Source organism: Phyllostomus discolor, chromosome 2 (genome assembly GCF_004126475.2).
Source record: "Phyllostomus discolor isolate MPI-MPIP mPhyDis1 chromosome 2, mPhyDis1.pri.v3, whole genome shotgun sequence".
NCBI classification, from domain to species: Eukaryota; Metazoa; Chordata; class Mammalia; order Chiroptera; family Phyllostomidae; genus Phyllostomus; species Phyllostomus discolor.
Window position 1 is genome coordinate 13,928,528 of NC_040904.2, and position 23,691 is coordinate 13,952,218.

The window sequence follows — 23,691 nt, forward strand, 5'->3', positions numbered from 1 at the left end:
ACCCCCCAACCTGGCAACCATGAGTTTGTTCTCTGCATCTATGAGTCTGTTTGGTTTGTTCATTCATTTCGTTTTTCGATGCCACGTGTGAGTGAATTCATGTGGTCTTTGCCTTTCTCTGTCTGACTTATTGCACTTCGCACATACCCTCCCGGTTCCTCCACATGCTGCAAATGGTTAAGATTCCATCCTTTGTTGAGGCCTATGGATTCTTGATATCAGTGGATCGCTTTCCTGCCTCAAGGAGAATTCTGTAACTGAAAACACTAGCTTCCCGCAGAAGGCGCACACCTGCCACTGCCCACGGGCTTGCCCATGGGACTTGCTGGGGACGGGACACAGGGAGGCCGGGCAGGAGGTGGGCCTGAGCGGAAGCTTTCACGATCCCATGCACAGAGTCGTCCCGGCTCTCCTTTCCCTCCGCCATGGAAGTCCCAAGGAGGGGCTGCTTCCACAGCTTGGGTCCTGGAATGAAATTGTAGAGGCTCTGCCGGCCTGTCGCTGCTGCCGCTGACGTGCATTGGGAGCTACTCAAACTTCTGTGGTTGAAAACCACTGCGGTGATTCCCTCAACTTTTCATTTTTTTAAAATTTCAGACTAGCCCTGGCTGGCGTAGCTCAGCGGATTGAGCACGGGCTGCGAACCAGTGTCGCTGGCTCGATTCCCAGTCAGGGTACATGCCTGGGTTGCAGGCCATGACCCCCAGCAACCACACATTGATGTTTCTCTCTATCTCCCTCCCTTCCCTCTCTAAAAAAATAAATAAATAAAATATTAAAAAATTTTTCAGAATAAAGTTGAAAGAACAGTACCTCACTTAACTTCACCAATTGTTAACATTTTGCCACATTTGCTTAATTTATCTTGCTCCCTCTCTCCATACAGAATCCCTAGTTTTGCTAAACGATCTGAGAGGTGGTTACAGGCATAATGATAGTGGGTCCTGAAATAGCTCAACATTATATGCTAAGAATAAGGACCTTGTCCTGTATGGCCACAAGGCTACTATCATATCCAGTAAACGTAACCTTGAGATGATAACATTCAGTATGCAGTTCATGTTTAAATTTCCTTCACAATGATATCCTTTGTAAATCCTTTTTCTTTCTCATCCAAGCAAGGCTCACACACAGCTACCAATCATATGTCTCTTCAGTCTCCTTCCCTTCAGAACAGCTCTCTGAACTGTTTTGGTCCATCTTTCATGAAGCTTATTATGTTCGATGAGTTCAAGTCAGTTGTTTTGTTGAATGTATCATCCTCTGGATTTATCTGGTTTCTCTTCCTCACGATTCTTTGGATTCACACTAAACATTCATGGTGTGAATACTACATAAGTTGTTTGTGTCACTACCAGGGGGTACAAATGTCAAGACTGTCCCATTTTAGTGATGACAAGTTTGATGACTTCGTTAAGGTGGTGCCCATCAGATTTCTTCTTTGCAGTTTCCTTTATCCCTCTGCGTTTGCTCAGTAACCTGGGGGATGATATGTAGGGACTGAGGACCTTGGTATCCAGCAAACTTTCCCCATTGGTTTCAGCATCCATAGATGATCCCCTCCTGGATCAATTGTTACACTGGTAGTGGCAGAAGTGCGATTCTATTATTCCCACTCTATTATTATCTGACATTCTTTGTGTAAAGAGAACTTCCTCTCCACGCTCCACTCCCATTTATTTTTGAGTATCATCATGGACTCATGGATTTTTAATATATATGTTATAATTCTTCATCATTATTCTGTTATTTAAATGGTCCTAAATTTGTACGCTCAGAGAGCCCCCTTCAAGATGTATTCTGGGTCCTTTTAACATGTTTTTGCCTGTCATTATTTTTCTTGCTTTCTGGTACAATAAGGTATTCCAGGCTCATCTTAGATATTTGCTGCCACTGACCCGATTCTTTTTATTTGGGAGAGAGATTGAGAGAGTGACATTACGATTTGGGGAGAAGGTTGACAAAGAAGAAGGCAAGAAGGGAGATTTGGAGCAAGGAAATACTTGGGGGAACTGCTGGCCAAAGTTCTACCGTGGGGAGGTCTCCTGAGCCCTCCAAATTGGAATTTCCTCTCCTGGAAAATGGGGATCATTATGCCTATTGTGTGAGCTGGTTGTGAGAATTAATGGACACAACTGGTTGACATATGTTCAATATTTGTTGGACATTATTACTAACATCCTTCCAACGAAGTAAGTTTCTGATACTTGTGACTTTCAAATACTGCTCCCAAGGTGATTTATGATAACCTTGCTTCAATTTATGTTCTGAGGCTTTGTTTAAATATCACTCTAAACGTCCTGAAGGCAACTAGATGGGGTTAAATGGAGACAGACTCTAAAACACTGGTATAACAACGAGCTTTCCACGGAATAATTGCATGCAAATTTAAGGAGAAAGCAAACACCATACATACACACCACATATGTGTATGTGTGTGTGTGTGTGTGTCTCTGTTTCCTGGTTTCAAATAGGATCATAACTGAGAGGCGACCTAGTGAAATGTGGACTAGGTTTAAATCCAAGCTTGGCCTCTTACAGTTCTCACTTTAAAAGTGAGGATTATTACACCTTCCCCTGCAGTTGTTGTGAACAAAAATTCAGGCCGCGGAGACCGATCTAACTAGGCCTGGGGGTCTTTTAAAATTCCAGTTTTATAATTGACATACAACACTGTTTAGGTTTAAGGTATACAGCACAAACACGAGGTACATGTTGCAAAGTCATAAATACAGTATGTTTAATTAACATCCTGATAGAGTTTAGTTAACTCCTGAAGGAGTTTAACTTTTAGAGTTATCAAAAATTTTTCTCCCTTGTAATGAGAAGTTTCAGGACTTAACTTAGCAACTTTCAAATATACACGATAGCATTGTTAATTACAGTCACCATGTTCCACACTGCAACTCCTGTACTTTTATCTCACAACTGGAAGTTTGTGCCTTACAACCATTTAGCCCAGTTCCTCTCCTCACATCCTTCTTACAGCATTTGTTCCTTGGCAAGTGCTTCCCCCTGGTGGTGGTATATTCCCATTGCAAATCAAAGAGCAGAGGGGAAAGGACATGGGCTGAATTCGTAAATTTACAGGCCTCTAGAAAAGGCACACCATTAAACAACTTTGAGTAAAAGCATTTCCACACTTTACCTACGGAATGCATACTTAAACAGCAATAACATCCAAGTATGACAAAGGAAATGTTGCTCTGCAACATTTTGCAAGGGCATTTGTTCATTCATTCATTCGACAAATATCTATTAAGTGAACAAGAGACAATATGGCTAAGTAAATGGGAGCACCCGGACGCAGACCCGCTTCAGCCGACCTAAAAACTCACCCTTGAAAAACCGAGACTTAAACCACGAGCTAGAATATGTCATCGATGTGGAGAGCCGGTCTGACCATGAAAGCAAGAGTAAACGGAAGTTATCCTTTCCCAATGTTTCTCCCCACAAGTATTCTTTACGATAAGCAAGCGCTTCGTCCAATCGGCCGGGCTCGAACTCGCGGACGACGGAGGCTGATCACGCGTATCCGAAGCAGCCTCTCCAAAAGAAACGCTTGTTTCCTGCAGAGCCTGCGGGGTGGAGGACCGGTCTCGGCAGCGTTCAGCACCTCTCGGTCCCACTCAGCGCCCCGGCTACGTGCCCCAGCTTTAGTTGCCAGACTTCCGGCGATTGCTCCTAGGCGAGCCGCGAACCCGCCGCCTGCAGGCGGCGCACGGCCCGAGAGCCGGGCCCGGAACGGAACTGTCCGACGGAATCCGCGGCACGCGCTCAGAGTTTCCGGGGGACGGAGGACAGAGGAGGACCAGGTTGTGCACGGCGGTATCTACTGCCGGGACCGAGACAATGGGCACCGTGGTCTGGGCGCTGCGGCTCGGGCGGGCCACCCCGGGTGGCAGGGCTGGCTGGCGTGAGTTGCGGCGGCCCTGGGGACCAGCGGCGAGGTTCAGAGGATGGTGTCTTCCCGGAATGGGCCAGGGGCGGGTCCTGGGAGGTTCCACGGGGCTCAGGCTGGGAAGGCTCTTTAGGTCTTGGTTGCATCCGCCACCCCCTCCTGGCCTCTGGCGTACAGATGCCAGGGCTTTAAGGGGTCTGGGAGGTAGGGGGCCGGGTGGTTGGAGGACCTTGGGGCATCTCTGGGAAGGAGCGCATGTCTCGGTGCAACATATCCTTATTTACCCGTTGGAATACTCGTACCTGCCTTGCTAAATCCTGTTGTTTGGGGTTTGTTAAATAGCGTTTCTCGCTCTAGATACTGGTAATTTTGGCGTAGGACCTCCGATCTCCTGGAATTTTTTTTGTCCCCAGAATCTTATCAAAGCGACGACTTTACTCACCTTCCCAATGGCTGCTCTAGTTTTGACCCCACTTCCTGGTTACTTTTTGCCCCTTATTGTAAATCACAGACTGGAATACGACAGAGGAAACCAGTGGGAAATAGAACTCTCTTGGTGAAAGCGCGAAGTTGAATTAAAGGCTTGGATCTTGACTTGTTGGCGTTTTATTGATTAATATTAGAAAGTAGTTCACCGTTACTACTGAACGCATTTTGATGAGCGACTTTACAATTCTGTCGCTTCCTTTCCTTGTAGGAAGACGGTGATGCGAACGGGAGTAGGACAGCATGGGGCTGGCACTATGTCATTCATTTCTTTTGCGTTCGTATTTATTGTCATTTCTACACAGGATTTATAGCAACATCACCAGCCTCTGAGCTGTCAGCGACCCAACTGATAGAAATGCAGAATGATCTCTTTAATAAAGAGAAAAACAGGCAGTTATCACTAACTCCCCGGACCGAGAAGATTGAAGTTAAACACGTTGGGAAAACGGACCCTGGCACTCTGTTTGTGATGAATAAAAACATTTCAACACCTTATAGTTGTGCCATGCGTGAGTAACCTGAATCAGGACGCCGTTTTGCCTGTTTTTACCTAAGCTGTGTGGGAGGGCCGGTGCAGAGGAGACTAGGTGCTGTAATCGAGCTCTGCGTGTCCCAGAGGTCTCTTCCGTCTGGCATCTTACAGTCTGTCCTCTGCCGCGTTAGCACTCAATTGAGGGTACAATGGGTCTTGCAGGGTTGGTACTGTAATGCAGATTGTGCTGGTATTGGTTTGAATATGCTAAATATAGGGTGTTAAAATTGTTTTGGAAAGATCTGAAAACAGTGGTACTACTAGCTTGTCCCTTGTAGCCAGTACACTGGTGTAATGGGAACAGTCACCGTGAGGGTCTCGTTAAAGGATTCTGGGGTAGAGTTACTACTACCCTGGCTTCAGGAGACAAGCTGTATTTTGGCTTCTTTCCTTTTTAGTCTTTATAACCTAGCTTAAATCGTTTATGTGCTTACACTTCCCTCTGTGTGTGATGTGTTGTTTGCATGTAAACAACATATGCATGTGCGGTAAGTGTGTGAGTGGAAATGTGCATGGGGTGAGTGTGACTGGGGTGAAAATGTCTGTTGTGTTTATATCTTAAAGGAGAAACTGTGTACCATGTGTGCTTTGGTATGGAAATGAAGGGAACAAGGCCTTTATATTCTTGATCAAAATGCTTGTATAGAAGCTTTGGTAGAACTGGTAATATTTAAATTTAGGAAGCCTCCACTCCAAAGAGATATATACCCACATTCTCACACATGTATATGATTAACTGCATTGTTCACACTTTTGGAAGAACTCAGTCAAGATTCCATTTAAGTGACAACTTTAGTTATCAGCTTAAGCTGGTCTACAAAGCACACACTCTCAATGTTTATTTACTTGGCCATCTGAATTAGTATTTATGATAAGTGTTACTTGTTTTTTGAGCAGTTGTTGACCCTCGGCTATATGATAGGTGTTAGATTACAGAGGAGGATAAAAGAAGCTCAGGCCTTTCAGGAGCTTTATTCACATCACATAACCTCTATGTCATGGAGAGATGAATGGAGTTCTGAAGCACACTCAGCATGACCTCCACCCTGAGACTTGCTTGTCATTGACACCTTCAGCCATTCAGTGGGCTTATGTTGAATATCTTTTGTATTCCTGGCCTGGTGTTAGTCTCTGGATATACTGATGAGTGAGCAAGAATAGACATGATCCCTGCCTTTATGGAACAGATGTAGTAGCTGATGATTTAGACCCTGTAGTTTGATCACTTCTTTGTGTACCTGAAAACCATCTAATTAAGGAAGTAAGAGGTCATTTGGGAGCAAGACCCCAAACACCTAGAACAGACTTACTGTGGAAGTATAGCTGTACATTTTTCCTTCTAAGTGGTGTGTGCATGTATCTGAATATGTCCATGTTTCTATTCTATGAATATTTAGAAGTTACTCTTGGCAAGTTGTTTGATTAATTAATGGTTACCAAATTAATTTCAAACTAGATTTAACCTTAGTGAGTTTTGCAAATGGTTTGGTTAATTTTGGTAATAATCAACAATATATCGGGGGTGTTGGGTATTATTTTTTTATTGGTTACAGAGGTATATGTAATACTTTCGTCTCAAAAAAAAAAAAAGACCACTTGCAGAATCTTGCCTTTTTGTTGTTTTATTTCTTAATGTAGCACTTAAACATGCAGCTTTTTGCTTTGAGTTTGGCTAGATTTTGACCTTCGATCTATTTTAAATTCCTAGATTTAAGTGAGTGGTACTGCAAGAAGTCCATTCTGGCTCTTGTGGACGGACAGCCGTGGGACATGTACAAGCCTTTGACCAAGTCCTGTGAAATTAAATTTCTTACTTTCAAAGATCATGATCCAGGGGAAGTTAATAAGGTACTTCTGTCTCCATAATTTCCCTCCCCCTCGCTCACTCCCAGTTTTTTCCTTCTCCTTTTTATTGAAACCTCTTTTCTCTGGAGTATGAAATGTGCAAATATACAAATAGCCAAGGTGAAGTGGACTATACTAGATTGTGTTTTACTTGTTAGATTAGGCATTTTCACAGTTCAGATAATAACTAGTAGCGTCCATTTCTCCGTATTTTGGTTTCAGAAAACAATGTGGCATGCCTTGTACATTTGTATCTTTGTTCAACTGACACTTATTGATCACTCTCTATATTAGTGATTTCAGTCCCACAGCTACTGATGGAATTCAGCCTTGGACCATCTTCTCTAGATTATTAAACATTTTAAACTCTCTCTGCCCCCTCACCCCCCTTTTCAAATACTAAAGTCTTCCTTAATAGTCCTGTAAGAGTTTTATTAAGTGACATAACCCTTAGTCATGTCATTTACCCCTAAGGAACTCGCCTACACGATAACTGTTCGTGTACCTTTCCAGGACCTGCGTGATCTGACCTCAGCCTGTGCTTGAGCCTCACCTTCCACTGCAGCTTCCCACTCCCACTTTGCTCCCGCCATGCTGAAGGGCTTGGTCACAAATGGTTTATCCTCTCTTACCCTACTTGCTTGTGCTGATGCTCTTCCGTCAACTCTGCGTATTTTCTTTCTTCCCGATTAAAATCCTGTTTGTCTTTCACAGTTCAATTAAAATGCTTTCTGCTCTGTAGAACCTTCTTAGTGTCTTCTTGTCAAAAGTAATTTCTCTTTTCTCCAGGGCCTCAAAACACTCGGCCGATGTCTTTAGATACAATATTTTCATTTAAATTCTAGATACAATATTGAGTTTAAATTTAATTTTTAATATTTAATTTTAATTTGACTCTGTGAAGACAGGGATCATGTCCCTTAGGGGACCCTGTCCTCAGCTGACAAATAGTAGGTACTTAATAATATTTGTTGAAATGAAACACTTAAATAAGAAAATTATAGACAAGATATTGGGTTGACCGAAAAGTCTGTATAGTTTTTTCCCATAAAATAAATGTCACATTTTTCATTTTTACCAGTAACTTTATTGATTTGGATATTTTGAGTGTGTTGGTTATTTGCCACATGGTATAATGTTGGTTGTTCTCAGTTAATGTCTCAATTTGATCAGTCTCAACTTTAACTTGTCTGCCTGACTGTGGAGCATGGCCCGGCGAGAACTCTCCAGTATGAAACTTCACAAACCACTTTTGACATGCTAGATCAGTCAGCACCTTCTCCATATAATGCACGGATTTTCTTTCTTTCTTTTTTTTTTTTTTTTTGCATTTCAGTTGCATTTTTGCCTTTCTTGAAATAAGAAAGTATAATATGCCAAAAATGTTGTGTATCTTCTTCCATCTTCAATAATAAAATGGCTGCATGAAAATTCACCAATTTTGATAATTTTTTAAATGCATGCTGATATGACAGCTGTCACAATAGAATCTAACAAAATTGTATCATATGAAGTTAAACACAACTAAGCACTACTAGAGCCATCATATGGAAAAAAACAAACTTTTCGGTCAAGCCAATGGTAGTAATAGCCACTGTTGAATATTTACTGGGTATTGGACATTGTTGTAGGTGGCGTGTAGGTATTAACTCATTTAACCCTCATAAAAATAAAATAGGTGCTGTCGTCTCCATTTTCCAGATAAATAAACTGAAGCAAAGAGAGATTTACTTAACCAGGGTTACCAGTTTTGGAAGTGGTGGAGCCTGGATTTGAATACAGGCATTCTGTCTCTGGAGTTACACAGACATTTCAAACACTTATATAGTATAGATAGAGAAGTACATTTTGCTACTTGCTTGTAAGGCCTGTGTTTAAACTTATTTTTAGTGCTGGTGAGGAATGTGGTTGTGTAGAGTATTTTCTGGAACAGTGTTCCACACACAACCAAGTGAGCCCACTCTCATCCTCAGATGTGGAGAAGAGCTGGTAAAAGTCAAGTGCCCAGTTATAGTAGTGCTAGTGTGGGACACAAGGTGGACACGCATGTGCAGGACTTGTGTTTCTCGGTGACTCTGAGAAAGTCACTGCACGGATGCCTGTATCAGGCACGTCGGTGAATCAAAGTATAGGATAGGATAGGAGTCATAAATAATTCTCGAAAGTTGAGTTTTCCTTCCATATTTGTATGTGTACAGACAGGTATATATTAATATGTTTATTTTACTTTGGCACATGTTTGCTAGCAAGTTAACTTTATCCTGGGTTAAAAATAAAGTTGCTGCAAGACAATAAAACTGTTCGTTGACAAACATTATGGTGTCTGATACCTTGCACAGAAGCATTGCCAGCACTGCGACGGTGGCGTTTCACTCGGTCCAGGCAATGTCACAGCCTGATGGTCATTATCGGTGTGCGCGGAGGGTGGACGGATAACTGGGGAATATTTCCTAAGTCAAAGTCAGCCTCAATTTTAATGTTGAATAGGCTGCGGTGAACCTTAGTGTACATGTTTGTGTCTGTTTTCTTTTTCCAGGCTTATTGGCGTTCTTGTGCCATGATGATGGGCTGTGTGGTCGAGAGGGCGTTCAAAGATGAATATGTGGTCAGTTTGGTCAGAGCTCCAGAAGTTCCGGGTAATGTGCGCACACATACATATCAATGTACTTTTTGTAATCTTTGAATATATTGGTACCTGTTTTTGATGTTGTATAGAGTTCGTTTCTAATTTAATCTAGTGTAAATTACAATCATACATGCACTCCATTTATTGTGGGTACCAAAATCCATCTTATTTAATTATGGATGTCAATAATTAATGTCATAGAATTAGTGGAGAATGGTTCTCTTGAATGTGAATTTCATGTAATTACATTGTCTCACTGTTTATTTCTTACCACTTTAAGCATTTATTTCCAAATTGAATACGTGGAGGATGAGGAAATAGGAGCATCAATAGACTTCTGGACAAAGCTCTGCTTAGGTTGTGTTACTCACCAGAAATGGCCATGACTCTGGAGAGGGATGTCATTTTGGGGAAATGGGAAAGTTCATACTTTTGGTAATTTTGCTAAAACTAGGATTTTACAACAGTGTAGTAGGATCACATTTAAATTTTTAAAAACGTAGAATATGAAGAAACAAGAGTGTGGTGTGATCATGGGAAAGCAAAGGAAAACAAGGAAATATGCGACCATGAAGCGAATGCTTAGTCTGAGAGATCAGAGGCTTAAAGAAAAGATAGATTAAAACCTAAAAAGAAAGAAAAGAAAGATCCTAGTGCACTCAAGGAGAGAGAAGTCCCCCAATAATTTTCCTGCTTATTCTTCCAATATAACACACAACTGGGCCCACCTTACCATGTCCTGGTTGATACCAGCTTTATCAACTTTTCCATCAAGGCTAAACTGGACTTAGTGCAGTCAGTGATGGACTGTCTCTATGCCAAGTGTATCCCTTGTATAACCGACTGTGTGATGGCTGAAATTGAGAAATTGGGGCAGAAGTATTGAGTGGCTCGAAGGATCGCCAAGGATCCAAGATTTGAACGATTACCATGTTCACACAAAGGAACCTATGCAGATGACTGTTTAGTACAGAGAGAAACTCAGCACAAGTGTTACGTTGTGGCCACAGTTGACCTGGTCCTTAAAGGAAGAATCAGGAAGATCCCCGGAGTTCCCGTCATGTACTTTTCTAATCATAGGTACAACATCGAGTGGATGCCAGATGATTATGGAGCCCCTCGGTTCTAATGCTTAAAGGATGAAGTCCCTTTGCTTTCCTTCAACCAGCTTTCTCTGTGGCCAGTTTACTAAACGTGCTACAGAGGGAGTTGTTGCTGCTGCACTCACCACTTGCTCTGTTACGTGCTGAGTATGGTTAAATACACGCACTTTTTGATGTTGCTGTGAAAGTGATATTTTCTACCATTTTAATATTTGCTACATCTTTTTTAAATCTGAAGCTGCCTCTTTTTTTAAAAGATTTTATTTAGTTATTTTTAGAGAGGGAAGGGAGGGAGAAAGAGAGAGAAACATCAATGTGCGGTTGCTGGGGGCTGTGGCCTGCAACCCAGGTATGTGGCCTGACTGGGAATCGAACCTGCGACACTTTGGTTTGCAGCCCTTGCTCAATCCACTGAGCTACGCCAGCCAGGGGTTTGCTACATCTTTTTGTAAGTCAGATGACTGCTCACAAAAAAAATGTAGAATAGGTACAACCAAAAATATTTGAAAAGCTTCATAAAGGATTTTAAGAACAAAACAACAGAAATAAACACACGTAGGAGATACCAAAAAAACTCACCATCTCATGTCCATGTAGTCATTTATCTCCTTGTTAAATAGCTTGTTGTTTTGGGATTTCTGTAACTGGTGACTGACATCTATAGTGATTACATTTATGAGGAAAACTTGAATGCTTCAAAAATGCTGGTGATTTTGTGTTAATAGTAGGTGAGTGAGTTTTTTGGATGGGAGAGATTAGGCAGAGCTCTGGCAAGCTCCTGGGACACTGGTAGCATTTTTATGATTTGTAGAGTTCGGAGAGATCACTAACGCTTGTTCTCTGGTTAAAATATTCAGTTGTTGCTAATTGGTAACTTTCTAGCCTTACAGATTTGATTTTAATTTTTATTTTGGTTGGATTTACAGTGATCGCTGGAGCCTTCTGCTATGATGTAGTTTTGGATCAGAGACTTGATGAGTGGGTGCCAACAAAAGTAAGTAAGCTCTTTGGAGTATTAATTCTAGAGTCTGATTTTCTTTGGCAGAGCGATTCCTATGTTGGTGTTATCGAATGGTGCTGCATGTGGAGGGTATTTAAAAGAATCTGTTTATCTGTCTGTCTGTCTGTCTGTGTTGTTGCTTTTTCAGTGTATTTAAGATAGAGACGTGAATGGAGGCACTCACAAGAGCATGGTCAATTGTATGGAAGAGTGATGTCCTGCTTGACCTTTTCTCGTAATCCTTTCTGACTTGTACTGTTCCTTCTGTTCCTTAAGATACTGGTTTTCAGTAAGACCAGAATATAAAATATGGAAGCTTAACTTGGCTGACTTTGTGGTGGGGGGCCTGGAGCCTTAGACTTGGATCCCCCAAGTACAGTCTGAAAACCATTGCCCAACCCTTTAGCCTGTTGCACACTGTGAGATCCCCCTGTGTGCCAGGGTCACATTGAGTGTGGGGGTGGGGGGAGTGTATGTAGGGGGAGCTAAAGAATCAGATTTTGACAAATCTAACCCCAATAGCAACAAACTAGCAGAAAAACAGACTTCTTGTGGATGGTCACCCTTTGTAGTGCGGTGCTCCTGGTTGCTCAGGACTTGGGGAGCAACAAGGCCTGGCTAACAAGGACAACCTAGTTCAGATGCTGTGGTGGGGTGGGGTGCCCATGGCTTTTAGAACTCAAGCCTTGAGACTCAGTTATGATTGGGAAGAAGAGGCAAGTGCCTAATTCTTAATGAAGCAAAAGTGTATGTCCTGCAGATCGGGGGTCTAGCAATCAGAAAAGGTGGTGTAGCATACTGTTTGATTGGCTCCACTGTGTACGTTTTTCACATTTTAGTATCTCTGAACATAAATGTTTCTTATAGTAGTTGGCCTCTTATGATTATAATTGGTAGTGTTTTTTCCTTAGTGGTACATCTTAGATTTAGTGAAATACTGTTATTCCGAAAAGCAAGACTTTAAAGCAGATCTAGGTTAAATTGTGGCTGTGGAAGTTATTTCCTTTATAATCACACCCATATTACTTAATACTGAGAGGGAAAGAGGGAAACAGGAAGGGAGACAGAAAGGAAGAGAGGTGGAGTGAGGGTGAGGAGGAAGTGCAAGGAAGGAATGGGAACCTTTTCTTCAGTGTGTTTGGATTTGTGTCAGTATAACTTCTTCCTTTCCAAATATGCCCCCAGATTGAAGAAGAGATTCTTAATTGAAGGAATTAAGTAAAACTAGCAAGATCAGGATTCAACTCTCATTACCTATGCAACTTGCTCCCTCCTTTTCCTTTTTTAAAGATAAAACTTTAAAAAAATGTCCTAGACTAGATAATAGCTGGCCCCACAGGATTGGGTGGGCAGCTTAGAGAAAGGAGGGGAGAGTTAAATTCCACCACAGCTATGCTAAACCATGGGTGTAGGTTTGTAATGCAGTCACCTACCCCTTCAAGAAGGGAGAAGTTATTTCATGCAAAAAGAAGTCTAAAGATAGGAAGGAAGTTTATGGAAAGATCTTTATTATAAAAATTATTTGCCTAGTAGTGATCAATCTTTTCTGTATTAGTAATTAGTTATAGTATGAAAACCTAATTATAGTTTTTATTAAAAATGTTATGAAAATTGTTAATGTGTATTATTAATCATTTTAATTGTGTAAAGATGATATTTTCATTAAATAGAAATTTATAATATTCGAGCAGGACAAGGACGACATTACATTTCCTAGGGAAACTATCTGAATCACATAAACAACAATTTTTTCCGCATGTGTTTAAAAAGCTTAATTATAGCCCTGGCTGGTGTAGCTCAGTGGATTGAGCATAGTCCTATGAACCAAAGGGTCACTAGTTCAATTCCCAGTCAGGGCACATGCCTGGGTCCCCAGTAGGGGGCATGAGAGAGGCAACCACACATTGATGTTTCTCTCCCTCTCTTTCTCCTTCCCTTCGTTTCTCCCTAAAAATAAATAAATAAAAAGTGTTTAAAAAATTAAGAAGCTTGATTTTACTAAGTGTAAATAGATTTTTGTGTCTTACTACTTATTTATTAGCATTTCTACTTGTTACATCATTTTAGTAATCATATATAAAGTTGTGTAATTTGAATGAAATATGTATTAAAATTTCTTTGTAAGGTTAATAACTATTATGAATTAACTGTTAATGCAGGCTGATATCTGAATTACAAGTAAATTGCAAGCTTTATACTTCGTAGAGTTGGGAGAAAATACTCATCTTATAGTTAGTGGCCCAAATATTTAATTATTGCAAATTAATAATGTTCTTTTCTGACAAGTTTGCTTTGCTTTTATTTTAGATTTATAATATTAAGCACATAAATTACATAATCTACCTTATGTTGAAATACTTTTAAGTAAATTGTTATAAATATTAATACTTTTCATTTTTAAGGAGAACCTACGTTCTTTAACAAAAGATGCTCATGTTTTAATTTATAAAGATCTTCCATTTGAAACTCTGGAAGTTGATGCAAAAGTGGCATTAGAAATATTTCAACACAACAAGTAAGTTTTGGCTTCTCTTAAAGCAAGATTGAAACTCCCAAAGTTACATGTAATGAAGAAAATTCAGTTCTTTTTTAAACATTTAACCTTTATTTTATTTTTTATCCATTATCAGAAAATTCAGCTCTTAAGAATTTTTATATTCTGACTGCTGTAGCTCAGTAGGTTGGGCGTTGTCCTGCAAACTGAAAGGTCTCTGCTTCAGTTCTTGGTCAGGGCACCTGCCTGGGTTGTGGGCCAGATCCTCGGTTGGGCTGAGGGCATGCGAGAAGCAACCGATCAGTGTTCCTCTCCCACCGTGTTGATGTTTCTCTCCTTTCTTTCTCCTTCTCCCCCTCTCTAAAAATAAAGAAATAAAACCTTTAAAAAAAAGAATTTTTTATATTCTTAAAAGCTGAACATAAAAATTCAGAAACAAGCCTAAGTAAAAGCAAATTTAGTTGGAAAAAAGCTAAAAAATAAAAAGTGAGCTTCTAACAGATATATTTTATAATAGATATATTCTCTGGTTAGTTCCTGAAAGCCTCCTTAACTGATACTGTGGCTTGGCATTTTTCAAAATGGTGTGCCCCAGGAATGTTCTTCCACATGATATTAATCAATATGCTGAAAAACATGTACTGTGTTTGACTGAATTTGGAGAATGGTGGCGTAAAAAAATTTACTCACATTCACTCTGAAGCCTCCCAAAATAGATACTGAAACAATAATTTTCAAATGCATTAACCTGTGTAACTCTTGTTCTTGAAGCACATTTTGTTGCAGCATATCCTGGAACCAGTGTACTTAGAAACCATTAGGAGTAGACTGTTTTAACTGAAGTAGAGTGAAAGTAGAACTGCAGAACCAAACTGCCACTGAGTCTTTAAGAAAATTCCTTGGACTATCAGAGCATGTCGGGTCACCGTGCCAAAATTCTAGGGTCTGCTGGCCAACGGAAATATAATGTGAGCCATCTTTAAATTTCCTAGAGGCTACATTAAAAATTTAAAAAAGGTCGAAGTTAATTTTAACCATAAATTTTATTTAAACAGTATATTTAAAATGTCATCGTTTCCACATTAAAAATGCTGATGATACTGTATAGTCTGCTTCTCGTACTAGGTCTTCAGAATGCGGCGTGTGCTGTATACCGAGGCACGTCTCAGTCAGGGCTAACCACATTTAAGTGTTCCACAGCTGCCGTATTGGACAGCGCTCTAGACTCTCACGCCGCAGGCACTAGGACTTTTCTTTCTCCTACTCCGCTGTCCAAGTCCAGCAGGGGCTTGTAGGACTTCGGTATCTTAGCTGAATGTGTGGGGGAGGGAGGGGATGGTTTGGGGGTAAGTTCGAGGGCACAGAAGAGTTTTGGATGGTTCACAGTAGATCTGTGATCAGGCCTTGGCTTTGGCTCTTACAGGTGGGTCAGGAGTTGTAGATATTCATGGGAATTGTCTCCCTCAGTAATGCTTGGGGCGGGGTGTAGGGGGAGCTCTGGCAGAAGGGGTGTGGCAGTAAGGGGATGTTCTGGAGTAAGCTGGCATTTCCCAGCCTTGCCACGGGCTCACGTAATGTTTGTTTAGCACTCTGGTGAGACTAGACAAGGGTCTGGGGAGTAAGTGGTGGAGTTAGGGTTTGAACCTGGGCTGTGCGGTTCCACCTCTGCTGTTAGCTATACTGACAAGATGGGGTAGATTTGGGAAACATTTAGGTGGAATTGGCATGACTTGGTATGACCTGCATGTGGAGGGTGTAGTAGGAGGAGCAGGAATTAAGGAAATCTCCCAAGTTTTTCTCTTGGACACGTGGGTGTTTGGTGGTGTCATTTACAAAGCCAGGGACATGCAAACTAAGCTCTTTCATTCCTAAGCTAGGAGTAAGAACAAGTTTGGTGGGGAAAGAGGGGGTAACTCTTTGTTCACTTTGAGGGTTTGGGAGTTTAAAGTGCCCGTGGAACACCCCAGTGGATGTTTAGTAGGGTCTTGGATACACAGGTTGGGGCTCAGCAGAGGTGCATGAGTTAGAAGCAGAGATGTGGACGGTGCACACGTGTAAGTGGTCATTCACGCTGTGCAAACCAAGGAGCTAGCCCAGGGAGGGCGCGTAGAGTGAAAAGAAGGCCTGGGACACAGTCTTTGAAGGGCAGAAAAAGAGGAGAGTGGCCTGAGAGCTGAAATAATAAGCATTTTGGGAAGCGGAGGCGAGCGGTGCTGAGGGAAGGAAATGAGGACCCAGAGTGTCGGTCAGGTTGGTCCCAGGGAGGCTCCTGTGGCTGTGGTGAGACACCGGTGGGGTCCAGAGGCCGTGGGCGGGTGGAAGACTGGGGCGTGGGCGGGAGGTGAGGAAGAGCAGGCTCCAAATGTGAGCGTCCTTTCCAAAGCCGTGACTGTAACAGGGAGGGAAAGGGTTCCTTTAAACATCTTTTTGCATATTTATAATTAAAGTTTATTTCTTTGCTGTGCTTTTTAGGTATAAAATAGATCTCATAGAAGAGAAGGCATCTCAGAACCCTGAGAGAATAGTCACGCTGCACAGGTAAGTAAAAATAAAAAAGTTGGCTGCCATGCTAATTTATAGTAAGGTGTGGCTTTATTATATTTACTATGTTATATTATTGTGTATAGTGGACAACTTAAAAAGATGAACTTGTATCTTAATTTGTTATTCTCATTGCCTTATTTTCTGTTGCTTTGTTTGTCGTTTTCGTATAGTACTAATTGGAAGCCTTAAATTACCTTCAGGAACAGTAGCGGCTTCTGTTCCTCATTTTATCATTACTTTTATTTCTGCATTTCAAGTGCAGAAAATCATTGTTTAGAAGTGTAATTTTTAAGAGATAATTTTGAAATTGAGGAAAATATTATTATGAATTGCACGTGGTGATTCGTGTGTGTGCAGAAATACGCATTCTGACCGATAGGTTACTGCCGATAGTGCCTGCAGGTAAGTTGAACTGGAGCGTGCTTTCCGACGCAAGGATGCGCGAGGTGGGACAGTGCGCCACGCAGAGTCGACTTCGTGGTCTGTGCCTGTCTACGCAGCCTCGTGTTCGGTTGGTTTGGACTAAACTCGTTTCCTCTCGAAAGCTGCTCTGTTTCTGGACACGATCTGTCATGCGTGCTGAGTTCCGAGCTCTGTCGCAGTGAGTTGTAAGGTTGTAGGTTGTCAGTTTTAGACCGTAGATCCACGTGATGGCACGATTCTTCAGTGGATTCTTAAAAATCCTAATTATGTGATCAATGATAATTTAGAAAAAGGTTCACTCGAGTTTAGTTGTCCAAGTTTTAGCCTCTCACTTCGGATTTTTGTGCCGTGGCTGTTAGAGACCGCACGGAGCCGCGCGGAGTGTTCTGACCGGAGATGTAGCGGAGAAGAGAACCAATAGACTCTTCCCCCCAATGTGTGTAGTACATCATTGGATGTCCAGGTTTTCATTGTTTGTTTTCAAAATCAAACCAGATTGGGCGACTTCATCGATGTGACGGAGGGCCCTCTCATTCCGAGAACGAGTGTGTGTTTCCAGTTCGCGGTGTCGGCGGCTCACGGTCTCCCGGGCCCCGGCTCCAGTCTCGTGCGAAGGTTCCAGGGCCTCTCTCTGCCTGTGCACTTAAGAGTAAGTCAAGTTCAGGTTTCAGCCCGTTCTGTTTGGGTGTGTTGTGAGTCTAGTCTTGATTTTATACCGGTTTGAAAGACATAACATTTTAATTTCATTCAGTTTTGACACTAATGTTTTATGAACTCAGGTGTATGATTTCAAAAGAGTTATTCCCAGGATGTAACCAGATAACTCATAGAAGAAACATTAGCTGAAACACTTAAATCACATTGAGACAGAATTTTCAACTTTTCAAATTAGTACAGGAGAGGGTGCGTTGCTAAGACCTGTGGGGATGCCCTTTGGCCTTCCTTTTGGCATGCTCTCCCCCCTGGTTTTGATGGTCTGCTCATGGCCCAGGGCCTGTCTATATGCTACCTTTTTTCCCTCCTCTAATCCACTTTGTAAGCATTTCGCCTCATTTAAGTACTGCCCAACTGATTATGTGTTTGTTTTGTTTAAAAACCTGTATAAAGACTTCGCTGCTTTTATTTTAACTTTACTGATTTATTTAATTCATATTAAATCTCTTCCTTTCAAGGCACATGTTACGATATGGAATAAGCTATTGGAGAGGTCTCAGAAATTGGTAAGTGTTTTCGACAGCTAAGAGTACTCTTCTACAAAGGAGTATTCATTGAAATTAAGCAACAACAAAAAAAGAAAAGGAAAAGAAAGAAAGTAGTTGTCTCAACAGCAAAAGCAGTTTTGTAATTGTTTATCCCAATAATATTTTGGCAAGAGAAAAATTATAGTTTGTAATTCTCTTTTGATTTTATTTGTTAATCTTATGGAAATGATACTATAGAACTGGAAGAGAAATAAGAATACTACTAAATAGTAGTAATATTTTTGGAGATTGTAATTGTGTTACTTAGGTATTATGATAATTTTCTTGTGTGCTTAATGAACATTTTAAAGATTAAGACTTGTCAGATATATTGTAAATCTGCCTTTACTGTTGACATATTAAATGCACAAATGTCCTGAAATGTCCTGAAAAATCAAATTTGAACGCTTCTGTTTTCGTAGTTTACACTGTCGTCCGCATTTAGATTTCGTTAGTAGGAATGATTACATTTCTTGACCACAGCCACCTTGTTCACCCTTCATAGGTTGGGTGTCCGTCTTTCACTGCAGTGACCTGAGAGCCGTGCCATGTGACCCAGCCTCACAAGCCCTTCCCAGGTTCCCCGATTTTCCACTCTGACCCCGCTTGCAGACACACTGCTCAGCACGCATCAGACTGATCTTCAAGTCTATTTCTTAATGACAGTTCTTCTATCCAATTCCATTTCCCACTTTCCTCTCTGTTTACATCCTGCTCATTCCTCAGTACTTCGCCCGAGTCTCACCTTCTCCCTGACACACTCGGAGTAATTGCTACCAAATATCCATTCATACAACTTCTGCATGATTCTATACCTCCTCACACTATTTTCTGTTTGTTGTTGCTATTCCATCTACATTCAGTTCATTAACCCATACAGGGCTTGTTGTATACGCATGACCCCAAATTTTGAACCAACACTTGGCACACAGGGTGGGGGGTTGCCTAATAAATATTTATTGATTGTGTTTATGGTGATGTTTATACCCAGTCTATATTAATGACTGTACAGGTAGGATTTATTGTTTAGGTACTGCTTAGCCATAATAGTCTTGTGTAAAGTTTATGTAATTTTTTTCACAATAAGAAAGTATATTTGAATAAATGGAATAGCATTGTCTCTTTGGTTGGTAACAATCATTTTAGAAGAAGAAATTAGTATAAATTCGGGGAAGCTCAAGAAGTGATAAAAACTGAATACTTTACAGCAAGGGAAAATGCAGAAAAATAACAGAGACAGTAACCTAGAATACCTAGTAGAAATCAGTGAGTAGCTGTTTTCGAAACATTAATTGTGGTTCAGGTTTCTTCTTCCTGTCCCTGTTGCTTCTCTGAGGAGAGTAGGCTATACATATGGTCCACTGATGCAGTTAACACAGACTTACTGAGTGGTTTGTGCCCTAACCGGGGTGCAAAAATGAACAAAACCTGCCGACCTCCAGGCAGTTGCTTTACTGGGGTACCTGGACACGAGCACACAGTTCAGGTGTGCACGTGGGCCTCTGGCATGCAGAGGAGGCGGGCCCAACCAAGCTGGGGGCTTGGTTAAGGGAGGTTCCCAGGAATTGATGCCTTCTACTTGAGCTGCTTTTAAAGGATGAATGAAAGGGCCGGGCAGATAATTTGCTGGGGGACGGGTGGGGAGTTATCTCAGGAGACGCTGCTTGCATAGAGGCGTGGAGGAAGGGAGAGTGTGTGAATGTCAGATGAATCTGCATGTATGGTCACATGTGGGGTGGGTGAAGAGTCCAAAGAAGTTTGTTGTAAACAGTATGAAGGGCTCACCTTCCATAATGTAGAATTTGCAGTGCCCTCCTGAAGGTGGTTGGGGGTAACTGGAGAATTTTAACAAGAAAGCGACCTGCTGGGCACTGTTCCTGTTTAAAAGCTTGTTCTGGGTCAGTGGGGATGTTGGCTGCAAGTGAAGTCGGCCCTCTTATTAGGGGCATAGAGATGATGACTTTCTAAAGTTCGGCGTGGCAGTGAGAGTGGCTGTGCTTGAATGTGCAGGGGACAGAACCGTGGCAGCGGGGCGAGCCCTTCACTGAAACGAGGGGTGCAGGAGATGGAGCAGGTCTTGGGGCGATAAGGAAGACAGGTTTGCCCTGTTTCTTTGATGTGTCTGAGTGACACAGAATAGAAGTACAGCAGTTTGTGTCCTTCATTTAACCTTGTTTTGTAACATGGATGAGATGCTGAACAGTTTCTTTCTATGTGCTTTGGCTTAAAGTCGCAGAACCTGTTGACGATGTTAAGTGAGGACTTACTGTATGGACATACAGATAGACACCTGTTTGTACTACACCCGTAATGTACTGTGTTCAAAACAGAATTTTACCTCCCAACAAAATAGATGGATTTAAAATACCTTGTTGCAGCACTGCTGGTAGTTTCCATACACCAATGATTCATTTTATAGATGAAAAATAAAATGACAAACTGGAGAAACCTAGATATATGCCTTGGGTTATATTTTTAATGGAATTGTTGTACTTGATAGTTTAGATTGGATACTTGGCCTTGTATGTTTTCTTCTCTTCCTACCTACCTTTCTGTCATAATTGCTATTGAAGGAGAAAGACAAAGGTCATTGTAAGAGATGGACTGTGGAATGGTTTTAAGTGGTGGGTGAAGGATCAAAGTAAATGTTTATGAGAAAAGTAAAGCTGTTCGTATTTTTACAGGTAACTGAAGATCAAAATAAACCTACAGAGGAAAGTTCATCTACCTAGTAACTTCCTAAAATTTAAATACATTTTGTGTATAGTAAATTAAAATAAAAGTTTTTTTATGTAATGTTTGTGTGTGCTTATAAAGATTAACTGTCTTCTCTCTCTGAGATTTATACTGATGATTACTCCCCCCCGCCCTTAAAGAATACAACAACTTACATTGTTCACAGTAAAGATTTCACACAGAAACAAGCCTGTCCCCTCACACTCCCCAGATGTGACACCTGTGATATGTTTTCTTCTTTTGGTCTTTTCTACACATACACATTTACATGTGCAAATACAAATGTAATCTTTTAAAACCAAAATAGGATCACACTAATTTGCATTTTTCATTATTTTGAAGTGGTGCAGTAAACACCCTGTGCAAAGTGGCAGGTGTTTGTTTTATGCACAGATAGATTCACTGAGTGTTTACCGAGTTGACTGCTTCTTACGTACTGGCCGTTTCTCATAGAACCTTTCCATTTAACCCTCACAACCAACCCGTTGAGAAGGTGTCCCCGTGTGGTAATGAGGATGCTGGAACCGGGAGCCGGTGATTTCACTCACGTGCTCTCTCGTTGCCCCTCTGTGCTGCCCACGTGCCAGGACGTCTGTAGGGAGGGGTTTCTGGTACCGGAGTCATTGACAGATGCCACCCGGTCCCAGCCCATCAATGACAGTCCCAACAACAGCATCTGAGAGTTCCTGTTTCCCCATTCCTTGGGCAGGTCTTGATTATCAGCCTTTTAAAAATATTTTGCCAAAATTTTTTTTCCCATTCCAGTCTGAGCGCTTTGGTTTCTGGGCTTTGTGCACAGGTTTCGTCTGAAGGTATATTCCCTTTGCTGCTTGTGGATTCATACTTGAGTCTTTTCCCCTTGACTGTATCAAGAAACACAGAAAATACTTGACCACCTATTTGGAAATTCATCATGTTTTTTGGCCTCTTGCCCTGCTTGAACGCCCACTGTTCAGTGACTTCCCCCACTGTATGGATCTTCATTTCACTACGTAGCAGAGAGAAACTTAATTTTCTAACTTTCTTTGGGACTAGGGCTCAGACAGGTATCTAAGTTTCACCAGCTAGACACCCCTGTGTGACATTTGGAATTGACACTGTGAAAACAGAGTGGCACCTGGGATCCACATTGTTGGGATCAGCTACACGTGGCTTTCAAGGTGGTCTTGGCAGAGGTTCCGAGGTTCTGTGCCTCCGTGCAGACCCTGGGGCCAGCCGTGCTCAGGAGCTTTCCCCCTGCAGCGGTTCTGTGATGTAACATTTGTCAGAGCTGTGTCATCTGATCTCTGAGCCTGGGACTTGTGAGCCATTGGTTTTTGGCTTAAAATTGCTAGAGCAGATCCTGTTGTTTGCAACCGAGAATACTGGCGTATAGCGGGTACCCCAATTTAACCACTTTTAACCTTTTCCCTTACTTCAGATCCTTTTGTTTTTAAGGAAAATGGCACCTGTCCATTGAAAATCTTCACATCATTTGCTTCCAAGAAGAAACACTATCCTATTACTGCAGATGCTTGTCCATCATTTACCCTTTATGATTTATGTTCTATAATATTTTCTGTTTTAAAATTAAACATAATCAGGTTCATGATACATACCCTTTTGCAACTTGTTTTAATTGCTCAGCATTATGTTTTCACATTTAGCACGTTGGTACATGTTAGTATATGTGCAGAGATGGTTGACACATGTAGAGCTCTATAGTATTCTGTTTACCATATGCTGTGTGATATATCTCATGATTAATTCATTCTCATTGATAACCATTGAGGATGGTCTTGACTTTTTAGCATTATAAACAGCACTGCAGAAAGTATTCTTGTGTATGTTTCTTTGTGTATCATTTGACAGTTGCTCTAGAGTATGCAGAAGCAGAAATGCATTTTCAGCCGTACTAAATACTAGTCTCCAGATAGTTGACTCTCCATCAGCAGTGTGGTAGTTCCCGTTTCCCCACTCCCTCCGCGTGTCATCGTCAGACCTTCAAACGTTTGGGCGGTGGGATGTATGTGACCCTATCTCCTGTAACTCGGTCTGTTTTACATTGACCGTGTAGTGAGGACGAGCATGTCTTCATGTGTTTCCCAATGAAATTCCTCCTCCTGTGAGTTACCAGTTTATAGCCTTTGCCCAGTTTTTAAAAATTGGGTCTTTGGTCCTTTCATATTAATTGGGTCTCTTTATATATTCAGAAAGTTGAACTTTCGTCACTGCAAATATTTTCTTTGGTCTGGCTTATCTTTTAACTTTGTTTACACTGTCTTTAATTTTAATGTGGACAAATTACCCTTCTTTTCCTTTGTGATTTTTATGTGTGTGTTCAAGAAATGTAAGAAAGCCTTCCTTAACTTGAGGTAATAAGGCATTTTTCTTTATTTTTAAAATATTTTAAAGTCTTTTTTGTATTTCTTGAATTTACTTTAATTTGACATGTAGAGTGAGGTAAGGGATCGAACTATGAGTCCTCCCCTCCCCCACCTGGGTAGTCAGTTATTCTGTGTCATTTCTTTTCTTCCTACTCTTAGTGGTGGCGCCCCACCATCATACATCCAATCCCTGTAACTGTCTGGCAGGCCTGCTGGCCCATTCACTGTCGCCGAACCACTGTCACAGTTTTAATTATCAGCTTTATAACGTTTTGACTTCTGGTGTGGTGAGTCCTTATTCTCCTTTTTTAAAATTGGCATTGTTATTGTAGGATCAGCTTGTCAACTTCTGAGGGGCGTGTCTTAAAATCATTTTTTTCTGCTATATTTC

At 41.3% G+C, this 23,691-nt stretch overlaps 1 protein-coding gene and 1 pseudogene across 1 annotated transcript; both read left to right on the forward strand.

The window, feature by feature from the left end:
• The first annotated feature begins 3,762 nt into the window (after positions 1–3,762).
• Positions 3,763–22,747, forward strand: MRPL39 (mitochondrial ribosomal protein L39). The gene is made up of 10 exons (XM_028504502.2): positions 3,763–3,916; positions 4,693–4,899; positions 6,631–6,770; positions 9,304–9,403; positions 11,423–11,490; positions 13,899–14,011; positions 16,463–16,528; positions 17,453–17,606; positions 18,130–18,177; positions 20,883–22,747. The coding sequence occupies exons 1-10, from the start codon at positions 3,853–3,855 to the stop codon at positions 20,928–20,930; spliced, it is 1,008 nt and encodes a 335-aa protein (XP_028360303.1). The 5' UTR covers positions 3,763–3,852; the 3' UTR covers positions 20,931–22,747.
• Positions 9,467–10,716, forward strand: LOC114490493 (annotated as a pseudogene).
• Positions 22,748–23,691: the final 944 nt, after the last annotated feature.

Bases quoted from the DNA above. Each gene is read 5' to 3' on its own strand.
- MRPL39 (XM_028504502.2), top strand. From the start codon at position 3,853: ATGGGCACCGTGGTCTGGGCGCTGCGGCTCGGGCGGGCCACCCCGGGT. The intron at 9,404-11,422 runs GTAATGTGCGCA...TTGGATTTACAG, and splicing joins CAGAGCTCCAGAAGTTCCGG to TGATCGCTGGAGCCTTCTGC. The intron at 17,607-18,129 runs GTAAGTCAAGTT...CTTCCTTTCAAG, and splicing joins CTCTGCCTGTGCACTTAAGA to GCACATGTTACGATATGGAA.